Below are 22,762 nucleotides of genomic sequence, written 5' to 3'. Positions count from 1 at the left end.
GTACGCAAGCCATCACCCCCCCCCCTTCCGGGAGTCTCCCAGACTGGACCAGAGAAGGAAGAGATGAACAGTACTGCAGTCTGCAGGACAAGGCCTGCTCGAGTTTCTCCAGAAGAGCCCAAAGGAAAGGGTCTTGGCCCTTGGCAACAGAAGCTTAGCCAAGAGATGTCTTGGCTCTGAATACTTAAGAACCATCCTCCTCCGGCTCTCATACTCACTTACCCTTTCGATCTCCATCCCGCTTCACTTCCAACTTCTTCAGTCCTTCAGCTCTTTTGCGCTCTTTGCATTCGTTCTCTCAGTAACCTCACTGTCAATACCTTCGTTCGACGTAGACCGTCAACCCCATTCTCTATTACAACCACTATCAACCAACCACACAACTAGCACCTCCAGCTTATTCACGAAAAGAAGTCAAGATGAAGTTCTCCATCGCCTCCTCCATCGCCGTCCTGGCCGCTCTGGCCAACGCCACCCCGACTCCCACCGTTGTCGGCGGTAACGCCGTCGACCCCCGTGCCGTCGAGAAGCGCGCCACCATCACTGACGCCTGCGACGTCGGCTACGGCGCCGGCACCACCGGTGGCTCCGGCGGTACCACCACCACCGTCTCCACCCTGGCCCAGTTCACCGCCGCCGCTACCTCCTCCGACAAGGCCGTCATCGTTGTCAAGGGCGCCATCACCGGCGCCGCCAAGGTCAAGGTCGGCTCCAACAAGTCCATCATCGGTGCCAAGGGCTCCTCCCTCACCGGTGTCGGTCTGTACATCAACAAGCAGGAGAACGTCATTGTCCGCAACATGAAGATCAGCAAGGTCCTCGCTGACAACGGCGACGCCATCGGCATCCAGGCCTCCTCCAAGGTCTGGGTCGACCACTGCGAGCTCTCCTCCGACCGTGACAACGGCAAGGACTACTACGATGGTCTCCTCGACATCACCCACGCCTCCATGGCCGTGACCGTCTCCAACACCTACCTCCACGACCACTACAAGGGCTCCCTCGTCGGCCACTCCGACTCCAACTCGGCCGAGGACACTGGCAAGCTCTACGTCACCTACGCCAACAACTACTGGAAGAACATTGGCTCCCGTGTCCCCTCCGTCCGCTTCGGAAACGTCCACATCTTCAACAACTACGAGGAGAGCATCGACACCTCCGGTGTCAACACCCGCATGGGCGCCCAGGTCCTCGTCGAGTCCTCCGTCTTCTCCTCCGTCAAGAAGGCCATCACCTTCCTCGACTCCAAGACCACCGGCTACGCTACCGTCTCCGACGTCGACCTCGGTGGCTCCACCAACGACGCCCCTGCCGGCACCTTCACCAAGCCCGACTACTCCTACACCAAGCTCGGCTCTGCCAAGGTCAAGGCCTCCGTCGTCGCCTCCGCCGGCCAGACCCTTTCCTTCTAAGTTATTAGTTGTCCTTAATAGTGGTGTGAGAATTGCTGCAATCAGCGCTGCCGGCCGTGGGATGTTTGTGTCCCCGGTTGGAAAGTACTAGGAAGAAGTACGGAATTCATGTAAATACTTTTCTCTCTCAAGGCATCAGACAAGGCCCTTGGCCACCTGGTTCTGTAGATATAAGTTGCCGGTTTCAACACACTCTTGTCCAGATGCAGTGTGAACGTGACAGTCATGAAATGTTCCTCTACCTCGGTGGCGACGAATGATAAAGGGACAAAATGATCAATCTAACATGATGGTTATTCTCCAAACACCGGCCGGCATCTTGTGGCTTGATTTAACCATATCACCCGAGGGAACCATGGTAGTCAAAGAACTTGGTGCAGCAGAGCGAGAAATCGATTCTGATAGGTTTCTAGGTAACTCTGTTCCTACGTAGACATACTCGTGGGTTACTCATTGGAAAGACTGGAAGAACTGTCCCCAACACCGCATTACATGGGCTTGCAGCCAGGTGGCAGCTTCGGTTCCTAATTGCCCTTTCTGGTCACGCCGACCTCGTTCCAGGCATCCCTCACGATCTTGCCTGCCTCATCTCCATACAATTCCTCCGCGATCTCCGTCGTCACATCGGCAAACTGGATGAATGTGCACTTGGGAGGAACACGGCCCGAGTTCATGGTCTTCCACCAGATGGGACCAGCCTTCTCGTACGAGAAACCGCCAAAGCCCTTCGCCGCAAGATAGAAAGCCTTGTTCGGGATGCCCGAGTAGATGTGCACACCGCCGTTGTCCTCGAAGGTCGGAACGTAGTCCTTGAAATGAGCTGGTTGAGGATCCTTTCCGAATCGCGGGTCGTCGTAGGCAGTGCCAGGTTCCTTCATGCTCCGGAGAGCAACGCCCTTGACACCGGGCATGATGCAGCCTTCGCCAATGAGCCAGTCGGCACTCTCTATAACGGTTATCAGTAATGTCACCGCCGTGATGGGCATCTTCCACTAACCGGCATCCTCCTTTTCGACAATCTGCTTCACGATGATGCCGAAAACATCGGAAACGTGCTCGTTGAGAGCCCCGCTCATTCCCTGATAGTCGAGGGGACTGGTGTGCTCAGTCACAGCGTGGGTGAGTTCGTGGCCGATGACGTCGATGGTTCCAGTGAAGTTACTCAGGAACTCTCCGCCGTCTCCGAACACCATCTGCATACGCTCTGGATCCCAGACTGTCGTTTGCTGTCAGTGTAGTCCTAAAAGTTCCAGATAAACAGAGAAGGATAGTACTTACATGCGTTCTCGTACTTCTGACCGAAGTGGACGGAACTGATGACATGCATGTTCTTGTTGTCGATGGAAATCCAGTTGAACTTCTCCTTGTACATCTTCAGCACCTCGCCAACATTGTCAAACGCGTCATTGACTGCCTTGTCGTCGACAGCCTTTTGGCCCTCCACACGAACCACATCACCAGGCAACTTGCTCTCGTTCTCGGTGTTCTTGGCGTCATAGATGGCCCGGTAGAACTTGTCGTCCTTCTTACCGGCAGTGGCAGCGAGGGTGACCTGGTCCTGTGGACCCTCGACTTCGCCCTGCTGGACCTGTTGAACCTTTTGCTGAACACCTCTTATGTGGTCAAGATCCCTCTTGGCACAGGCTCTGGTGTCATCGTCGACATCCGTTGAATCGGCAATGTGCTGGAGCAAGATATCAGGGACGATGGAAGGGCGGGAGTGGGAGGAGAGCTGGTGACGCTGGGCGCGAGGACCACCGAGGATGGCGAGGCGCTCGGCACGACGGGTGGTGAACTGCTCGCGGAGGCTCAAAGCCTGTCTCGCGGCATGACGCGTATGCTCGCTATTGCACTCGGCGTCGGCGATGGCCTTGAGCAGGTGGGGAGGCACGACGTAGCACACGTGATCGGCCATGATGAATGACTAGGTAGTATCAGAGTTGGTATGGGAAGACAGGATATTCAGTGAATGTCTTGGCGAAAAGACTCTGGTAGAGGCTGCGAAGTTGTTGAAGTTTAGAGGATGTCAAGAGAAGTGTGGGATGTTGAAGGTTGAGAGAGAGGATGTAAGAAGAAGAGAAGATGGTATTGAGGACGTCGGGGGGATGGCCTCTTATGGGCAATAGCTCGGTGAGGAGTCGAGGGGGGGGTGAAGGTGAGGAAAGGTGACCTGGCGTCTGCCTGCCTTTCTGTTGCCTGCCGTGTATCACTTTGAGACTTGCTGAACACGCGGGCTGGGAATGAGGCAAGTACAGGTTTCCAAGTTTGGGGATTGGATCCAGTTGTCTGTCTGTATGCGCCAGTTGGTGTTGTTGCTCAGCCTTGAAGAGGCAGCCATGCAATGCAACCTTTCTGGGACTTGTTGTCTTATCGCTGGCAGCGTTGCCTGGTCCTATCAGAACAGAGAAAGCCAAGACATGGCGATACAGCTGTCGTCCGAAGGCCAATGTGATTGCGTGACGGGGGGCCAGAGCTGTCCCAATTGGGCCGGTATTCGTGACCTATTGGTACCCCTCTTCTCATCGGATAACCCACTTCTCCATCACGAATCCATCATGGGCTTTTCTGCGTAAGCCGCGGGGTAGAGAATGTGTCTTTACCTGGAGAGACCAAAGAATTATGTATTCAAGTTGTCACTAGTGGCTTGAATGCCATACTTCTAGGTTTGCGAGGTGCGAAAGGTATATAGATCGAGGAGTAAAGAGCCAGAGTTGAAGCAATGGAAGCAATGACAAACAATGCGAAAGCGACCATCTCGGATGACGACCAAGGTACCGATAAGATAAGAGCTCCAGATACCTAAGGTACCTTAAGGTAGGTAGGTAGCTAAGGTAGGCGCGGGACTGGGGCGCAGCGGGTGCCACCCACATGCCGTGACCAGGTGTTCATGTCCAGGGGACGTGTAACTTGGTAAACGAGGCAGGAATGTGGCACAAGTCAGAGGAGTCGATGGGAAGGCGAGACGGCAGATCAAGAAAAGCTCTCCCCGAAGGCTGGAAGCTCCCCGGAGCGTTTGTCGTGGCGCCGCGTTTGTTGACTTACATGCCGCTGCACGAATTGGATACCTACGCCCTGTCTCACTCGGGTCCACTATCTTGGTGCGTGTGTCACTCGACGTCATTCTCCCCGTCTCACAAAACCTTGAATGTGCAAGGTAAAGCTTCGTCACTTGACATCTGGGTGCGAGAACTCGGGCCAGACAAATGGCTTAACTGACGATTCTTTCCAGATAGGAAACAAGTCACCGAACCAGTCACGTCACGCCAGTCAAGCCAGTCAGAGCGTAGTTCAGCTGGGCAAGGGAGAGCTGAAAAAGGTGCAGAACTTCAGGTAGCGGTACCTTACTGAGGACCCACTCCAACTGCGGGGACTGCCGGCGTCAACCCGGGCCGCAGAACGCAAGTGCCGGCTGAGCCCCGGCCAGTCCCGTTTCCCCACTAGAGTCTTTGGCGTCTACCTTACTTTGGCACTTGAGCAATAAGTGCATGGAGGAAACTGTTGTGCTACCCGGCTTACTTGCGTCGTAGTAAGGTAACTTTTGATGTAAGATAGGATGGGAAAGGTAGGTAAGCAAGACTCTGGCGGACGAATGTTACCATTATGCTGTGCTAAAGTGTAAGCGGGCATCGTGTTACTCCGTGAGAGGCTGACAACTTCCTTCTTCCGTAATTTTGGTTCGAATCAGCCGCAATGCGAGACTTATCTTCGGTGTAGAAGGAAGTAGCACTCCTTGTGTGTAGGTAATGTGATCCTCGAAATACCTAGGTACTACCTTACCTAAGGTAAGGTAGGTGTCTATGGTACCACCACGTGATGAGGCAGCTTGTAGATGGGAAGAGCACACCTGCCTCATCGTCACCATAAGTCTTTGGTACCTACCTGGGCAGCTACAGAGCCTCAAATGCTCGGGGAAGGCTCGAGGAAGGAGGATGCTGGGTGCCCTTCCAGGATCGTCTCAGGATCAAGGTGTCTGGTTGTCCTTTAGTTCTTCCCTATCCCTTCATCTCCTCACATCACTGTCGTTATTCAACTCGATTCCAACTCTGCCTCCATAGCAAATCCAAGAGTGCTGGGCTGCGATAGCAAGAGGTCATTCGTTCACGATGCCTCCCCTCCTTACCCCTAATCCAACACCCTCCAAGGCCCCTCATCCTCAATCTCAGTCTTCGACACCAGCTTCTCGACCCTCGCAAAGCACACAGGCCTCAAAGAACCCCAAAACAACAGCAGATCTCTCACAAGAGCACCACGCAATCATGCTTCGTCACGCACTCTCCTCTCCGACAATCCGAGCACTTGCCTCCCTTCCCCGCGGCCCGCCTCCCGAAGAGATCCTCCGTTGTGCCTCTTCCGCAACAGAATTCCTCTCCTTCACCTTCAATCCGTTGGAAAAGGTCGCCTTCTCCCACATCAACAACGACCCTTCAACCCGCTGGCCCTTGAAAGAGACCCTAACCAAGCCTTGGCACAAGGTCTTCCTCGTCGCCCAATGTGAGGCTTCGGGCGGAGACTACGGCGACTGCCTCTCCCTCCAGGCCAGGCAGAAGCTCTTGTCCGACAAACCCCGCATAGTAAAGATCCTGGGTCAGGTTCTGCGTGCCTGCGCCGACATCATGGGTTGTCGCAAAGACGCCGTCGGCCTGAGGCGCTCCCTCGAGACCTGGCGTGCCGTTGTGTCCAAAAGCTAGGAGGGATTGGCGACGGAGCTACTTCAGGTACCCGATATTGGGCCGAAAAAGATGATCACACTCGTCGAGCATGGCATCAGAACCGTACGCCGGCTTGCTGAGATGGACTTCTTTCACATCGAGAGGGTGCTCTCCCGGAATCCGCCATTCGGTCAGAAGATTGTGCGTAGCTTGGCACACTTCCCACGCCTCGTACTTGCTGTGGACATACCCAAACGCGACGAGGGCCCGAAAAGTGGTGTCATTGTTCGCGCCATCCTAGGCTGCTCAAATCGGGAGGCTCCTGTCTGGAAAGGGACGACACCTTGGGTTATAATGGCTGCCGAGACCTCGGATGGCCGACTGGTTTTTTTCTGGAAGGGAAAAGTCAGGAGCCTTATGCCGAGCAAAGACCTCGTGTTCTCTATCGAAGCGGCCAAGGGCGACAAGGTGTTCGTGTGGGCAAGTTGCGAAGAGATTGCTGGTACTTATGTAACAGGGGAGGTAACAGTCTAGACTGATGCGGTTGAAAGTATGTGATCGAGCGCCAGTTTTTGGGAGGGAGATTCTCATGGCATGTCCATTATTTTTGAAGAGCCTCAAGGAGTATGATGGAGTAGCAAAGGATTACTGAGCCCTAGGAACCATGCAAATGCTTGACCGCATGACGCAGTCTCAAAATAATTACTTGTTGTAATCGTGAGTAAATGCTCTGCCAGATGCATTAATCTCGCTTTCGTCCTCTGCTACACAGGTCACATAATCAAGCACTGCACGGCCGCAAAGTATAGTCGTAACGATGTGAATCTCTTATTCTCCGAGCGGCTAGCGCTGTACCGCTCGTCCGCAGCATGCAGCTGCTAGTCTCTGCAATATGAACACTCGCGCTCTCGGCTCCCTAAGAGGGGCCTCAGATATACAATGCACCGTTGCCTGAACCTTGCGGTCTGGCCGGGTATCGCTGTTGATGATACTGTGTGGTATGTGGGTGGTTTGCTCACATGCAAGCCGGACTCTATTCCAGGACTGGATGTCCAAATATTCCGGAGCATGCCACCCGAGAGAAGACAAAAAAAAAAGGTGCACAAAAAACGAGCCCCCCCTTCCAATCCTTTTTATTACCCTGCCTTTTGTTGCTCGTCATGGTACTCCCCAGCCGATCCCCCATCTCGACTCCGGTCAACGAGTTTACGTTACAACATTTCGAAATGACGTCATTGAAGCGACGATGTGATGCAAATTAGTCGTCGCGGTTCTTGCCCCTAGCTGATGGCGCTCGGTGGTGGTGCAGCATAGGCGACGATGGCCTAGACGTCGAAAGTCCCATGCTGCGGACCGCATCGAGCGGGTCAAGATTAAGCTTGGTTTCATCGGTGACGGCTGGCGTGTACGCCGGGTCAACCATTGCCTTCTCGTAGCTTGCAATCGTAATCGGTGGCGGGCGGCCCTTGCGATCGGGAATGCTGTAGATATACGTCGCGGCAAGAACCAGAGTGGTACCGAGAATAAACTGAGAATGTCAGATGTAAGAATCATGGCGAGTTGCGAAAATTTACTTACGGAGAAGTTGACTTCAAAGTTAAAGAACCAAACGCTGAATAGAAAGCTGATAACGATACTGATACTTGCAGCAAAGTTCTTTGCAATGTTGTCGGCGTAGTTAATGCACAACGACGCAAGCACGCCGCCGACAGCTTGGAATACGATTGCGGTCCATACGACCCAGTTGTAGCCATCAAAGAAACCATGCTTGGCAATGTCCTCCGCATCAATCAAGATAACGCCTGCCAGAGCAGGGAACAGAGAGTAAAACGACAGCTGGATGTTGCGCGTCCACACAGAGGCATGGGTTCCCGAGTCCTTGAGCATCTTCTCAAAGTAGACTCCAGCAAGACCCGAGGCGACGGCGGCGACGAGCACGGCGGTCAATCCAATCGAGTAGTTCATGAGCGGTGACGGGTCTTGGTCCTCTTGGATACCCTGATACGAGGCCGACCGCTTCACGATTTCTCCGCCGACGCCCGCGAGACCGTCCGCGGCGCGCTTGGTGAGCTCACGGGCCACCTCCGCCGCACCCTCGGCAGCTTGACCAAGCTCGTGCACGGAGCGAGGAAAGAAATGGTCTGTGGTGTCGTGCAGGAGGATACTGGCCGACGTCGATTCGGCATGGCTTGCGGACGAAGGTTGGGGAAGTGAGACAATGGATACGCCCAAGGTCAAGATGATCAAAGAGATCCAGCGCTTCATACCAAGCGCGCGGCGAAGCATTGTAACGGAGAAGACGGCGGTCGTGAGAATCTGCGACGAGAACACTGTTAGTTCCGGTAGATCCCCCGAGATGAGAGAATCAATCCGTGACTGCGCGCACCTTGAGCTGGTATAGTACTTGGAAGTGAACGGCATCCAGGTTTCCGACTGCGACGTATTGCAGTGTGTTTTGCAGCGTGTATAGTGTTGCTGGGATTGCGAGCTTCCACCCATCGCCCGAGAACACGGAGTTGAAGATCTGCTCGAAGATGACGGTGGCCGGCGTGGACGGTGCTAATGTGCGCGAAACCTCTGCAATGGAGCAGGTCAAGCAAATGGACAGCTTGATCACCTCATTGAGGAAGACTGCGGTGGATGTGAAGTATCGGTGATCGCCCACGGGAGGCATGATGCGGGAGTAATGCATGATCTACCACGGCCGGGTCAGCGCTGGTGTCTGGAAATGGCGACGATGAGAAGGCTTACCAGAATCAGTGCCGAGTTTTGAAAAGTGAGCTATAGAGCGAGGCCATTGTCAGTATTCGCCGATACAGAAGGGAGCCTTTGCGCAAGGCTTGGTGCGAGCAATCGTTCAGAGCGTACCGTGATGAGGGAAAGTTGCTTCATGGACATGCCGAAAAGTGTCGGGCCCCCCGCCGGCGGCGCGGCAGCGTCGAGGAGAGCCATTGTGGCTGATGCGAAAGGAGATGAGGTCGTCAAAACGTGGGAAATAGCAATTGGCGGTGCTAAGATGAGTAGGCAGATGTTAAATTCGTGCGATGTGTGTTGTTCTTCTCGAAGTTTTGAGGGTCCTGTTTCGTCGGGTATTTTTGAACCGCCGATAATTCGTCGCGATTAAAGGGGGGGAGCAAAGTGGGTGGTGTGGGAGCTAAGCTGAAGCTCTCCCTTTTTTTGACCCTATTTTTTTTCTTCCCGTCTCGTCGTAGGATGGTAGTGTACTTGGTAGTAGGTTGCGTCAAGACAGCGAATCGGGGTACAGATGATGATCTGGAGGGGTCTGGAACAATGTCAGAGCGGCGGCGGGCAGGTAATACGGTGGGTTGTATGGATCGCGTGGCAGCAAGTAGTGGTGATTGGCAATGTCAAGCTGCCGGATGGTGAAAAGATGTAGACAGGTAGCAGGAGAGGAAGAGAAGGGGAAGGATGGAAAAGCAGAAGAGAAGGGTTGCATTGAAGCCGTGGAAGAGGGTTGGAAAGTGTGTCGCGTTTCTCAATGCCCCAGGATGGGACGTTTCTAGCCCCCGTCCAAGCAAGAGCAAGTGCAAGTGCAAATCTGCGTGACTGCGACTGTGTGTTTCCTCTGCTTGGGATGCGCTGTCCGTGACGCAGGTACGCAGGTCCCTTCCTTACCTGACTGGGTGAGGCGGCCCCTGACGTAAGGGAAGAGCAAGGGCGGGCAGGAGCAAGGGGGTTTCCTTCCAAAGCAGCTGGGGCAACAGGGCAGGCAAGCCGCAAGAGCACCTCACCTCAACCTGGAAGTCGCAAGTGCAACAGCAAGTGCAGAGCAGGCAGGTGTCGTAGTGGAGTTACCTTACTACCATGTACGGACCTGAAGACTGCGCGGAGTGACTGGGCAGTGGGCAGTGGGCAGGAAGGAGCAGGACGAGAAGGGGAGGAAGGGGGAAGGGGAAAAGGAAAGGACGACAAGGGTACGTACCCCTTGGTCTGGTCTCTGCCGTCTCTCGTCTCTCGTCTCTCGTCTCTAATCTTTTCGGTCTCTCCTTCCAGATTTCTGCAGGTGCAAAGGGAAGGGAAGGTGCAAAATACAAATGCCAAGGCAAGTGCAAGATGCAGGAAAGAGGGAGAGGAGTGAAAAAAAGAAGAGATGCAATGTGCGCCTGAGATGAAGTCTGTTCTCAAATGGCCTTGAATGCACGTTTGCCGACTTGCCAGGAGAGTGCACACGCTTTCTCACTGGCCTGGCTCAATTGGTGATTTGTTGAAAGTCCGGTGTCCGATGTCTCCTGCAGAAACCATGTGCTGCTCTTGCTCAGTCAGAGCCTGTCCGTGAGTGAATCTGGCAACCTCTACCTTACACTACGTATCTGTGAGCCTGTGAGGTACCGTAAGGTAGGAAGTAGAGACCACCTCACAACACAACAGCAAGTGACCCGGAACAAGGGACGAATACTCGGATCGCCGTATCGCGACAGCACCAAACCCAAGTATTGGTGACTTGTTTGAAACCACGTCTCGATGTCTGGTCGGCGCCCCCCCTTCCTCGGTTAGCATGAGCAAAAAACTTGGGCAGAGCTTCCGCTTCCACGGCCTCCCATTCGTCAACCGTCCCTCGCCTCGCCTCACCTTTCACAACTCTCAAACTCTCCCCGATGACAGTTGCGGGATTGCCTGCAAATGCCGCCCTCCCCAACCATGCGATACGCCACGATACACTGCGATACACCTCAGAGACACCTAGAAAATCAGAAACACGTACCTCAAGCTTGTCGCCGTGAAGGCATCCACCCTGTTCTACTGGGCAAGTCGATGCGAGAGGAAACACTCGAACCACCAGACCCCAAAGCTTCCTACGTCTTTCAGCTGCTGCTATCCCAGTTCGTTTGCCCGGATCCTCGTTATTGCGATTTCTGATGCACCGAGAGATGCAGAGCCGCCCAATATCGGTCGGAGTCCCTTGGTTTTCAGTCCGATTCCAACCCGCTCAGCCGCCCGAGCGTGCCGCCGTGCCGTCCAAGCCCGCCCGTTTACCTCTCGGAGTCTCTGCCCACGACGCCCTTTCCCGCTTGTGCCTAGATGCCCAGATGCCCAGCCTGCGGGATGGACGATTGCTGGAGTCTTTTGCCCGGCTTGCAGATCAACGACGCATCGGTCACGCTTGCAGTGGAGGAACCCGCGCTGAGGCCCAACTCGCACGCAGTCCAGATGGGTCCACGGCACCAAATCCAGCACTACAAGAGGCACTGTAAACAGACGATCAGCGATGCGATGACAGGGATCACCTCTGTTTTCGGCCCCCTTTTTTCTCTGGTTCCTGTCTCTGCAACCTGGCTGCCGTCACTGATGATCCGGGGAAGCTGCTGGGAAAGCTCTCTTGGTTCCTGGTCGATGCATACACCGAGACACAGTCGAATTGCTTAGCCACTCCTTCGACCACAAGCCTCAAGAATCGAGCCTCTATTTATACCGTCGTCGACATATTGAACTTCCACCATCTTCACTGACCACCCTCAGCCCTTCACGAGATCAAAAGCTCACAGTTCAAGCAACTAGCCCCGGCCCAGGGCGGGGAAGCTCCCCATAGTTTCTGCGCCTCCATGCATAGTGAACTGTCCCGGCTGGATCTGGGTCCAGCATGGCGTCACCTGGCACTTGGCCGGATCACCACTTTGGTTTTTGGGCAGAGACATCCTAATAACCTAATAAGCTTGGAACCGCCATCGAGACATTCTTCCCTAAAGCGAGACACGCTACCCCAACCGCGTTGGCAACTTCCGCCATCCCGCCCTCAACACCACGCCAATCACCATCTAGTCAACTCCCTGTCCCGTGCGACTCCGCCGCCACGCCTGGCAATGCTTGGCCTCATGACCCGCCCAATGTTGACCGCCAACGTCACCTTGTGTGAAGTTGAAGGGTCAGAAGTAAGCCAGAAAGGTTGGGTAGGGCGCATCACGCGGGATCCATTCCATGGTTTTCAGACGGTGCATCCTTCATGTCACAAGAGACGCGTCTGACAGCTGCCAATGAGTCGGGACGGTTCAACGTTGAGGCTTCCCACGGATGGTCGCCACGAAGGCTGGAATGCCTTAGTGCGATCCCAATTTCAACGCCTCCCCCAGATTCTTGCATCGCCATTGGCTTTTTCCAGACGTCTACCGGCTCTGTTCCAGGTGAGGTTATGATGAGGTCCTAGTTATGATTGGAGTTTGTCTGCTCAATCAATCCTCCGATGTTCGGTCCGGCGAAGGGATGCCACACCGCTTCGAAATCTCCGACGACTGATGTCGGATGGCTTGTCGTCCTTAAACAGAGGGACATCACGTTACTGAGCTGACAATCCTTCTCGGCTAGTCTCTATTGATAAAAGCCACAGGATGATCGTGTATGCCGCCTACTTCACACACGAGCGAAATAATGAACACCCCTTTTCACCACCCGAAAATCAGCATTCCATCTCAAGCGAGATCGTAGTGCTATGCCACTCCCACCTAGCTGAACGACGGGGGATATTGATGCCTTTGGCCATCCATCGATGATACCATAGATGCTCGGTCAATGTCGAGCAGAATATGCTGGCTTCTTCAGTGGTACTGCGGACAGAGTTATGGCAAACATTCAGTCGTAACTCATCATTTCTATCGTATCCCACAGTCGCACTCCATCGGTCTCGTAAGCAGATACCTTCATGTATATGCTTGAAAGCTAAACGCGCGCAAAGTCGAAAGAACTAGCCACTTTCATTGTATCCATCGACTATCGAGACTTCCTCCCAGCTCTACTACACTGTTCGCACGACTTGTTTATATGGGCTTAGTCCAGTGACCGAGAATCCGTGACAGCTCATCGATTCTATACAAGGGTGTCAAGCGACACAGACGCGAGGTCTTACGTACGCCCTCGTTAGCCTTGTGCTTGACAAAATTGGTGCATGAATAGGATCGGAGTTCTTGCTTCTCGCCCGCCCCAAATCCCTCTCGTGGATGGCTGGCCGCTGATGCAAGTCGTATTCCATCCGCGAGAATGGAGGCAAGTTTCTGCTAGCGTAGCTCTGACCAGTGTCAGTGACAACAACAACAACAACAGTCGCATTCTCTTTGCTTTATCAACTGGCTGCTTTCGGGCTTATTTTCTTTCACGATCACACCTACAGCGACATCGGTAATAGCGAAAAGGGCCCCCATGTATCTTGGCTCTGCATGTGTTAACCGAGGTAGGGATACTCTGTAATCTGTTCAGAAGCACCTTCGAAGATTCGACCACCCACCAACGACCACGATACGATTCTTTGCGAACGACAGGCAATAACACGCGAAGGAACATATCACCAAACATGGTTCATTGAATTGCTTACGTATGGCGCCTCGCAGCCTGATATTCTGCCATTCTCAATCAATCGAAAGACAACAGCAGCGCCCAGCCGTTGAGCAATGCCTCAATGCCTCCTCTGTGGCTGCTTACTCTCGTTCAAGACCGGATTTCATAGGGCGATGGGACTTCTGCAGGCGTCCCTTGCAGCGAAGAATGGGGTTCGCCAGTATCGTACATGCGGTGAGATTGCAGATTAGGATTCTGCAGTCAGCACAAGCTGCCTGCATACTGCTCACGGCTTGACCGCGAACCTGTTATATTATAAAGTAGCAGCTTGACCCGTTGAATAAACTCATAACTTTGTTTCCTGCCATCGATATTCCCGGTTCGCGCTGAAATTTGTCTCCAAGTCATCGAGGCGACGTTTGAACGAAGTCATGCTAAGTCCTAAGCTTTTTGCGGCAGCTGCCTTCGCAGCTGGCCACGTTGTTCACGCCCTCGCAGCTGACATCAGCCCGACGGAGCCTGCCAACTTCAATGTTGTAGACGCACTTCATGAGCTAGGCATTGTCATTTCTGAGATTCCAAACATGACCGGCTTCAACAAGAGGTCGGAAATAGGCTGCTCCGCTGCGGTGAGTCGTCTACCCTCCGCAACGCCACTTTCAAGGTGACTGACGTTTGGTTCTCTATCGTAGTGTGGCACTTTGAAATTTGTCTACGGCGATGATGCTGTCGAAACGAGAAATGAACCTGCATACACTGAGTTCGTCAGCTCATACTGGTCTGGGAACCAAGCCCAGGTCAGCCCTTATTGTGTCTTCAAGCCGTCGAAGCCAGAGCAAGTAGCCGTCGTGGTTCTACTGTCCCGTCTCACGCAGTGCCCATTCGCTGCCAAAAGCGGTGGCCACGCCGCAATGGCTGGTGCGTCCAACGCTCAGGACGGGATCACGATCTCATTCCAGAACATGAAGAGCATCGCGCTGTCTGCCGACAAGAAGATTGCTTCGATCCAACCTGGCAATATCTGGGGCGACGTCTACCGCGAGCTTACAAAGTCTGACTTGAATGTCATCGGTGGTCGGATATACGACATTGGTGTCGGAGGACTAACTACTGGAGGTACGTTTCTGATCTACACACTCCAAGCCCGGACATGCATCTTTTGAGAACTTCCTCGCGATTTCCTCACGGCATACCCCTGGCACAACGCGTCGAGCGTAGAACGGCATGAGCTAATGCAACTATAGGTGGCATATCCTACTTCTCTAACCTCCACGGCTGGGCTTGTGATAATGTCGAGAGCTACGATGTAAGTTCACTGGGGAGAGACTCTGACCACAAGCTGATTTTAACAGGTCGTCACTGCTACCGGTGCTATCATCCGAGCATCAGGCACCCAGTTCCCGGACCTGTACTGGGCCCTGCGTGGCGGCGGCAACAACTTTGGCCTCGTAGTCAGCTTCAACCTTCGGACCATCTCGCTCCCAGGCGGTAAGATGTGGGGTGGCTCCCGTACCTATCTCGAAGATTCGTTCCCTGCGCTCTCTGGGGCTTACGCCAACTTTATTGCGAATGCGGAAAAGGACCCGAAGGCTGGCTTGTGGCACGTATACGCCTACTTCAACGGCACCAAACTCTCCCTCCCGACGCTGTATTATGCCGAGCCGGATGGCGGCGAGGCCGACATCTTTTCCGAATGGAACGCTATTCCCGCCATTTCGGACACGACGCAGAACCGCATCATTGCTGACTGGGCTGCGGAAGGAGCCGAGGGTTCACCGCCGGGGCCGCGGGAGATCTATTCCGTCATTAGCAGCAAGGCCGACAAGGGACTCGTTGATGCCGCTCAGGAAATCTACTTTGAGGAGGTTCTTGCCGTGACGGACCTGCCTGGCATTCTTCCCACTTTGGTGTTCCAGGGCATCACCATTCCGATGCTGAAGCACATGCAGCAGAACGGGGGCAATGCACTGGGTCTCAATGTCGAAGACGGCCCGTTCTACATCATTCTACTCTCCATAATGTGGAGTAACGAAGAAGACGACGACAAGATTTACTCTTTTGCCTCAACAGTTATGGAAAGAATCGACGATGAAGCCAAGGCGCGGGGGCTGGAGAACGACTACATCTACATGAACTACGCCGCACAGTTCCAGGATGTTGTCAGTGGATACGGTGCGGATAATAAGGCTAAGCTCAAGAGCATCGCGAAGAAGTATGATCCCAAGGAGGTGTTCCAGAAGCTGCAGCCTGGGTACTTCAAGCTGGACCGCGCCCCGCTGCCGAGTTCCAAGTACTTCAACTGGTAGAAGCCTTTAGACATGAGATGAAGGTCCAATCCCTTTGTACGAGAAATTGAACAGAGTATTGTTGCACATGCAGCTATATTCATCGGCCATGGACAAGCTAGTCCCATCTACAAGGCGGGTAATGGCAAGCCTTTCACTGAGATAATGTAAAGCAAAGATGATCTATCGCTGTTCCAACATGGTCGCCACTGTTCGAACCTCCCTTCATAAGCATAAGATGCTAACGATATACCATTCTCAACGAGATTCTTGAAACGTCTGGAAAGTCATATCCGAATCCGACCGTTTCCGCAGAATCTTGAGCATCCACGGTGGGGCCCTATCCCGAAGACTCCCACCCCGAACCCTCCGTTCGAGAAGCCACTGCACCGTCATTGTAGCCATAGCACAGTTCCACACAAACGAAACAATCATGCCCAGAGAGAATAGGAGCGACGAAGAGAGCGTGTTCGTTCCGCAAATCGTCATGATGCCAAAGTCGTCGATGCCGTCGGGGAGGGCGAAGCCCGAGATGAGCAGGATGGCTTGGCAGACGAGGAAGTCGAGGGCGTTGAAGAATTTGAGGCGGCGGTACATGTAGAAGGTAAGATCTGGGCGGGAACTGAGCCTTTTTTGGTAGAGATAGAGGGGGACTGAAATTGCGGCGAGGCCAATGGTAATGTAACCGATGATCTAGAAAAGGATCAGGGTCAGCTTCTGACTTGCAAGCGTTCGAGGAGGGGTAGCTTACTCCGTGCTCTGTTCTTGCGTGGTCAGAGGCTCCCATTGCGATTATACCGGTGACTACTCCTGCAATGGACAGAGGAGCGAAGAGGAGGACTGTGAAGATTGTCTGCCATCGTTCTAACTTTCGTTTCGTGGGCTCCTGGAGTGCGCGATCGATCATGATACACAAGTTCGGTGCTGAAGCTAGTACTAGAATAACGGGGTAACAGAAGAAAAACGCTGCAGTCATGCATACAACTAGAGCCAGTCAGATACATGGTATGATAGACTTTAGGGGGAAATGAGGCAACTCACGATGCACATAGGTCAATAAAACGAAGTCATCCTCGTCGACCCCGTTCACCTTGTAAGAGTCATCTGAGAAGTCAATAGAGAAGGCGTTCCCTTTTGACGTAACGTTGAGTTGTATACAGGTTGGTATCGTGACGTTGAGCAGGGGGTTAGCTGAGATGTTTCTCTGTAGTAGTTCGTGTAGTCCTGCTACACCCTTGATGATCCAGCAGTGATCAGTTGTTGATAAGTCGTTGAAATGCTCTTGTAGGAAATCGGTTATGTAAAGTTCATCCCAGGGACTAAAGGGACAGTCTCGCCGTATAGGAACTATCGTGTCGTTGATTTGCCGATGCTGCAGTTGTACGCTTCGGAGGCTTGGGTCCTCGGAGATGCTATCTGAAGATGGCCTAGCATCTGCAAGTCCGATGCTCAAGAGAAGTACGCTAAGCAACATCTTGCCTGAATACATGATCTGACGGTGGTTCGACGACAGAGAAAAAGGAAACGAGGTTTCCCTCATGGAGTCTCTGAGGTAGTAGTAAATTTGACAACCTCCTCCACGGAGCCGTCGGCAGTTCTTTCTAGCGGAGGCTCTCCCGGCCGTTCCCAGAATGACGAAAACTGTGAGGCTGCATTTCAGGGGCTTTGTACGGCAGAATTTGCCCCGTTGTGAGGCTTGACCAGTGATTTAAGGTTTCGTCTCATTGTGCGACAGAGTCGGACTCATCGCACACTCGGATCCGGTGGAGACTCGGGGGCCCGCGGAGGTGCTGGTGTTGCAGGGCCACCCTTGCTAGTGCGATCCATCACTCTGTAGTCTATCTGTACGGCAGCGGAAATGAACATCAGGATATTTGGGTACTGACTTAGAGCGGGTTATTTCCATAGATGTTTGCTCTATTATGCTAGGGACTGTACTGACGCGTACTTGCTGCGCCACTATGCTGCCCCAATCGCAAAGGCCCCGAGGATATCAGAGGCGTATCTAGATACCCGAAACATCAGAAGTCGAAGCAATCCGTCACGCCGTCGATGCCGAGCTCGCTCAAAAACAAGCCGCTTACATGAGAAGATGAGGGAAATAAGATATGATCTCTCGTGCTGTTTTCGGTTCTGGGGGATTTACTTCTCTCTTCGTCATCATCTCTTGCCGCCTTCGAGCCGTCCACATCACGCGAGAGCGTCAAGCCGAATGGTAGAGCGACTGTTGGCGACGGTTGGCCTGGAAACTTTGGTATATCCTGCATTAACTCGGGAAATTGGGCAAAGAAGTCTGGTGCCATTGTCCAAGATCGCAAGTCATGGATCTTCTCTTTGAAGAGAGGCGAGAGACCGTATGTTCCCAGTTGCATATTCCTGATATAGCAGTCACGAAAGTCGTACGGCCACACTATGCGCAAGTGTTCTTTGAACATGTGCCAGAACAAATTGCTACAGTACCGGTGTGGCGCAATAGCAAATCGGTACCTTAAAGCTGGCCTGCATCTACAAGTCAGCATCATGCTCTTTGCTAAGAATCGAGCCAACTTACCAGGCAAAGTAATCAGCTGATGGATCATGAGTAATTTCCTGCAGAGGCCTTCATAGGGTTAGCCCATGGTCATATTCAGGACTCAACAACATTCATTGCACTTACGATTTCAGATACCACACTGGTACGACTGCGGACTTCACCAATGTCGGATCGGCATATGCCCTCATAAGAAGATGGATTATGAACAGAACGGCCAAACGTTCTGCCTGTCCACATGCTGAGAAACAAAGTTCATCAAGTTGGCGAACCTTTCTCCACAGAGGCGTCATCCTGCCTGTGTGCGCCAAGCTATCCCAACCATGAAGCACAGCGTGAACAGGAACGTCCTCGACTGTCTCTCCTTCCAGTCGTATTGAAGCGTCGGGTAGAGCAAATGGCTCTTGAAGAATTTCATTACCCGCTTTCCAGTTATTGCAACTGACTTGTGAACCATCCGAGAGTCGTCGAAGTCTGTTGGTTGACGAGCAGTGGCATTTAGAGGCAATTCGGCGTGTTTCTGTTGTGAGTTGCTGACTTTTTCTTGATGTGGATGTGTCCAGTGATACGCCTCTCATATGTGGCTCACTCATGTTTTTCGATGGGGCGGTTGTTGTGAAGTCTGGCTGAAACATTGAGTCGCCCAAAAATTGGCTGATATCAAGTGAAGATTCGTCCATGAAACTGTCCATGTCATCCCCCATTTCTTTCTCCAGGACCTCATCGGCGGAGCTATCGAAGACAGGGACCGATGAATATGCTGGAGACGTTGATGATTCCGGGCTCGGATGTTTCGGCGAAACCTCTTTAGCTGATGGCGGCTTCGACAGAGAAGGCACGTCGCAAATCATCCCCGTTGAGCCCCATGATTCAGCCTCTTTGACGTGATCGTTAAACAAAGAAGAAGTTGTTTTGAGACATCTCATGAGTTTGTTCCTCTGTTCAGTCACCCTTGACAACTCCGCCATGAGCGATGCTGTAGTAGCGGTGTCATCTTGCTGGCTCAACTTCTCGACCAGGCTCTCGAGCTGAGCTATTCGGTTCTTCGTCTTTTCGCGAGCAACTCTTTGGGCTTTGCGATCGTATTCTCTCTTCTTGAGCCTTTGAGATGTTGCAGCAGTCTGTGAAGTCCGCCCGGGTGATCGAGCAGCCGTATCCTGTGTGCAAGAAGTCGTAGGCGTGCCAGTCATTTCAACCTGTTTCTGAGTATTGAAGCTGAGTGTCATGCAGTGAATATGCGACAAATTGAAGTTCGCCTGTTACTCAGCAGACGAAGAAATCGCATGAAACGGTGGGTTCGGGGTGACGTGGGTGGGGTTTGTCCGACGAGTTGTGATGAGAATGCGGGGGAACAAAGGCGTTAGAGGCAAATGACCTCGGATCCTCGGTAGCACGCGGTACGAGATGGTTTCCTTTTTGAAACTAATTAAATGACCAGCCACTCATTTCACTAGAACAATTGAGTAGTCGCGAACTTTTTCACGCGCCAGGTCTATGGTGGTATTTGTACTCTGGGGATCGTCTGCGGGGCCCCGGACTAAAGGATGATCTACATAAAGTAGGTTTATAGTCTAATGAGCTAGGCCTTGCTCTGGGTTCTTCTTCTCAGGTAAAAGTAGTATGTCCCAGAGTGCTGAAGATCCTTGTTGTCCATAGCACCGATCACAGTGTTTTCGTCCACATAACGGAACGCGTCAATGATGGGGAACTTGTCATAAACCATTGCCGCAGTCACAACACCCCTGAACCTAACCTCTCGAACCTGATATCCCTCTTAGCTATATCTTCAGTGACAAGTGCCCAGAATAGATGCACTCACCTGCGCATGGCCGTAGTCAGAAAACCATGTTCGTTTGCCGTCTTCTTCGTATCGCATGATTGGGTCTACATCATCGACAGATCGGAAGTCTTTACCCGCCCATTTGAAGTTGCGAAGTTGCAAATGCGTGGGATGTCCCGTATCGAAACTGCCTCCTTCCCACTGGCCGACTAGCAGCTCTGGAGCGACAGGCTTCAGCTGATCGTAGACGCTTGCGATAGTGGCCTCCTCTACATGGCCCTCGATCTTGGCGAGTTCCGCAACTTGCTGTTCGGGTCTGCATGATTGGTGAGAATTTGTCAGCGTCTAGTTAGGGCTGGGGTCTAAGCGCGAACGTTGAAGTCATTATAAAAGTTGTCGTTTGAAAGGCGAGGCGGTTCCGATTCTTCTGAGAACGATACTGGTCTCAGTGCTCCAAGTCAAAACGCTGGGTATGATCAGTCATATTTATGCAACGAAACCAACACCATTTCGCTCCTCGGGCTTCGTGACGCCACTGAGAAGTCAGCATCTATAAAGTCGTGAGCCGAGGGTGCGAGTCAAAAGCCCGTCCCCACCCCTGACTCGACTCTGCATGTCACACTTGAAGCGATTCAGCAGAGCACTACTCAGTGATTCACAGCGACGAGCTCTCACTTCCGCATATGTTCATCGTGTAGTAATTTTGGCCCCTCATAATCCTCCTTCACAATATGAGGAATTTCACTTTGTGGACTTACGTGCACGAAGTTTCGATCATGAGGCTTGAACAAAGTAGGGTATTAGTCCTACTTAGATCTAGATCTAGATAAAGATCAACTAAACTTGAGAAAGACTCAATTCTCTTCACAGACAACATGATTGCTTGAAATTTCCCAAGGAAACTACTTAGAAAAACGATTGAAAGCGCTTTTGAGGATCGTATAGACGCCGCAACTCCACCAACTTGTCATAATGCTCCCGGTATACCTATCGAATCATCAGGGGAAATATTCCGAATCAAGAAACTTAAAAGTCAGCTGTAATTACTCACCCCTTTCACGTCGTGGTAAGATGGCTCGAGGCCAGCAGGATTGACTTCCGCCCGAGTTTCTGGGCCCAAAACCTGGCCAGACGCATCGTTGGAGATTTGACGAATGATTTTCTCCTGCTCCTCTGTGCCATTCCCGGACAGCTTATGATGACCTGTTTGAGTTTGATGGGACCTTGTACCACCAAACGGAAGGCGTAACTATGGGCACCTCTTGCGCCCCAGCTTTCGCAAATCTTTCGCTTGGCTTCAAGGAACGAAAAAGTCAGATGCTGAACATGTCACGAACCGGCTTGAGGTTCTATGTTCGCTACATTGACGACATTTTTCTCATCTTCAAAGGACCCAGACAGGACCTGGAGAAGTGGTTGTCGGAGTTCACTCCACACCTTGCGCCCTACGCTATCTCCTGGGAAATTCGTTCATCTCGCCAAGCGACGCCGTTCTTAGACGTAGAATTCTTCTTCCGGCAAGGGCAAGAATCCGCGGGGTTACAATCTCGGGTTTTTCGCAAGCGTATGAACAAACATCAGTATATCCCCTGGTCATCTGCACACCCGGAAACGGTCAAACGAGCCTTCGTTAAAGCAGAATTGACTCGCTTCATGACAATCAATTCCACCCAAGAACTCTTTGAGGAGAGAGTTCGTGAATTCATGACAGCATTGAGCCGGCGAGGATACCCGGCTGACATATTATCACGATGGCGACATATGGTGGACTACAAGGACCGACCGGCTCTACTCTGGAAACGGAAAGAGTCGCGCCCAGGACTACCCTTGATGCTACCTTCGTCATACGATGAAGTATGGGAATACGTGGATGTTCGGGCGTACTGAAGACGATGAGACAGACCTGGAGCAAGAATGGCACTCTGCCACCTTCCCTCGATGGCCCACATCAAATCCCTCAGACGAACAGAGAGCCTTCGATAAGATCTCTGCATGGAACAAGGTCGTGCTACGACAGCCTCCTAAGTCGGAAGCCTTGGAAGTTTGAAGTTGCCTTTGCAAAGAGGTGGCCGCAGGGATGCGCCCTTAAAAACTGCCAAACCGCCTCTAGTAGTGCGCTGCAAAGTTCGCGAACGGACGGGGAGGTGCCATACAACCTTGATGGAAGAGTTAGTTTTTGACTGCCGCGAGATACCGTCCACTCCGAAAAAATTATGCCGGGCTAAGGAAACGGCGGCACGAGATGCCGGCCCCAGAGGATCAAGCTTATACCCCGCCCTCTTTCCTAACCCTAACCCGAACCTCTACCGCCTAACCAGACGGTGTCAGCTTTGCAGAAGACCTGGCCCGAGCTTGTCTCGGAAAAGGCCTCCGTTTTCATCCGGTGCCTCGGCGCACGAGCCACCGCCTTGATTACGTGACCGGAGTTTTAGACCGGAGCTTTCCCCTGTGGAATGTCCGTGTTGACCCGACGGCCAGACCATTGCACCGACTCCGGGTGGGGCAGGCCCACAGTAGGTGGAACATCGTACGACGACCCACCGGCGGATTGCAGGTTCAGCGCGTATTTAACCAACCGCCGCCCACCACTCTGCATTGTTGGAATGCAGGTGAACGGCACAGCTGCAGGAACCCAGACAGCAATCGGAGGGACCAGACCTCCGACTCATGCTTAAAGGGAACCAACAGCTTGGCGTGCTACTTACCCAACAAGTATTTATGTCCCTGATGAGCCTTCAAGGCGAAACACTTCTGTCGTTCTTTCGAACCAGGACCGTGTCGGACTTTCTTGTTGCTCATCAGTTTTTATCTCCTCCCGTGGAATC

At 52.7% G+C, this 22,762-nt stretch overlaps 8 protein-coding genes across 8 annotated transcripts; 3 read left to right on the top strand and 5 right to left on the bottom strand.

Annotated features, from left to right (window-relative positions):
• Positions 1-419: 419 nt before the first annotated feature.
• Positions 420-1,412, top strand: HER10_EVM0010195 (pectate lyase B; the record flags this gene model as incomplete). The annotated part of the gene is made up of 1 exon (XM_035479663.1): positions 420-1,412. The coding sequence occupies one exon, from the start codon at positions 420-422 to the stop codon at positions 1,410-1,412; it is 993 nt and encodes a 330-aa protein (XP_035337611.1).
• Positions 1,413-1,792: 380 nt separating this feature from the next.
• Positions 1,793-4,231, bottom strand: HER10_EVM0007535 (uncharacterized protein). The gene is made up of 3 exons (XM_035477089.1): positions 2,691-4,231; positions 2,410-2,628; positions 1,793-2,358 (listed from the first exon to the last, which is right to left on the bottom strand). The coding sequence occupies exons 1-3, from the start codon at positions 3,325-3,327 to the stop codon at positions 1,937-1,939; spliced, it is 1,278 nt and encodes a 425-aa protein (XP_035337374.1). The 5' UTR covers positions 3,328-4,231; the 3' UTR covers positions 1,793-1,936.
• Positions 4,232-5,515: 1,284 nt separating this feature from the next.
• On the top strand, positions 5,516-6,595 carry HER10_EVM0011222 (uncharacterized protein; the record flags this gene model as incomplete). Its single annotated transcript, XM_035480659.1, has 2 exons — positions 5,516-6,085; positions 6,119-6,595. The coding sequence occupies 2 exons, from the start codon at positions 5,516-5,518 to the stop codon at positions 6,593-6,595; spliced, it is 1,047 nt and encodes a 348-aa protein (XP_035337693.1).
• A 277-nt stretch (positions 6,596-6,872) lies between these two features.
• On the bottom strand, positions 6,873-10,157 carry HER10_EVM0008432 (nucleotide-sugar transporter). Its single transcript, XM_035477955.1, has 5 exons — positions 8,930-10,157; positions 8,813-8,842; positions 8,448-8,756; positions 7,640-8,377; positions 6,873-7,589 (listed from the first exon to the last, which is right to left on the bottom strand). Exons 1-5 carry the CDS (start codon positions 9,011-9,013, stop codon positions 7,320-7,322), a joined length of 1,431 nt encoding a protein of 476 aa, XP_035337444.1. The 5' UTR covers positions 9,014-10,157; the 3' UTR covers positions 6,873-7,319.
• Positions 10,158-14,253: 4,096 nt separating this feature from the next.
• On the top strand, positions 14,254-15,648 carry HER10_EVM0011988 (FAD binding domain-containing protein; the record flags this gene model as incomplete). The annotated part of the gene is made up of 3 exons (XM_035481393.1): positions 14,254-14,458; positions 14,587-14,648; positions 14,695-15,648. 3 exons carry the CDS (start codon positions 14,254-14,256, stop codon positions 15,646-15,648), a joined length of 1,221 nt encoding a protein of 406 aa, XP_035337756.1.
• Positions 15,649-15,885: 237 nt separating this feature from the next.
• Positions 15,886-17,101, bottom strand: HER10_EVM0004767 (uncharacterized protein; the record flags this gene model as incomplete). The annotated part of the gene is made up of 3 exons (XM_035474400.1): positions 15,886-16,320; positions 16,379-16,611; positions 16,669-17,101. 3 exons carry the CDS (start codon positions 17,099-17,101, stop codon positions 15,886-15,888), a joined length of 1,101 nt encoding a protein of 366 aa, XP_035337152.1.
• Positions 17,102-17,648: 547 nt separating this feature from the next.
• HER10_EVM0008362 (uncharacterized protein) lies at positions 17,649-19,347 on the bottom strand (the record flags this gene model as incomplete). Its single annotated transcript, XM_035477887.1, has 2 exons — positions 17,649-18,150; positions 18,284-19,347. 2 exons carry the CDS (start codon positions 19,345-19,347, stop codon positions 17,649-17,651), a joined length of 1,566 nt encoding a protein of 521 aa, XP_035337441.1.
• A 389-nt stretch (positions 19,348-19,736) lies between these two features.
• HER10_EVM0005703 (uncharacterized protein) lies at positions 19,737-21,310 on the bottom strand (the record flags this gene model as incomplete). The annotated part of the gene is made up of 3 exons (XM_035475309.1): positions 19,737-19,919; positions 19,977-20,253; positions 21,300-21,310. 3 exons carry the CDS (start codon positions 21,308-21,310, stop codon positions 19,737-19,739), a joined length of 471 nt encoding a protein of 156 aa, XP_035337230.1.
• Between the last annotated feature and the right edge of the window lie 1,452 nt (positions 21,311-22,762).

The sequence above is a fragment of the Colletotrichum scovillei genome, assembly GCF_011075155.1.
Source record: "Colletotrichum scovillei strain TJNH1 chromosome Unknown Contig00002, whole genome shotgun sequence".
Lineage (NCBI taxonomy): Eukaryota > Fungi > Ascomycota > Sordariomycetes > Glomerellales > Glomerellaceae > Colletotrichum > Colletotrichum scovillei.
Note: the sequence above shows the minus strand (reverse complement) of the source record. Positions and strands in the feature narration are given on the sequence as shown.

Coding starts and splice junctions, on each gene's coding strand:
- HER10_EVM0008432 (XM_035477955.1), bottom strand. CDS start 9,013: ATGGCTCTCCTCGACGCTGCCGCGCCGCCGGCGGGGGGCCCGACACTT. Junction 8,757..8,812: donor AAAACTCGGCACTGATTCTG/GTAAGCCTTCTC, acceptor CGGCCGTGGTAG/ATCATGCATTACTCCCGCAT. Junction 7,590..7,639: donor ACTTTGAAGTCAACTTCTCC/GTAAGTAAATTT, acceptor TGACATTCTCAG/TTTATTCTCGGTACCACTCT.
- HER10_EVM0007535 (XM_035477089.1), bottom strand. CDS start 3,327: ATGGCCGATCACGTGTGCTACGTCGTGCCTCCCCACCTGCTCAAGGCC. Junction 2,629..2,690: donor TCAGAAGTACGAGAACGCAT/GTAAGTACTATC, acceptor AGCAAACGACAG/TCTGGGATCCAGAGCGTATG. Junction 2,359..2,409: donor TGTCGAAAAGGAGGATGCCG/GTTAGTGGAAGA, acceptor TAACCGTTATAG/AGAGTGCCGACTGGCTCATT.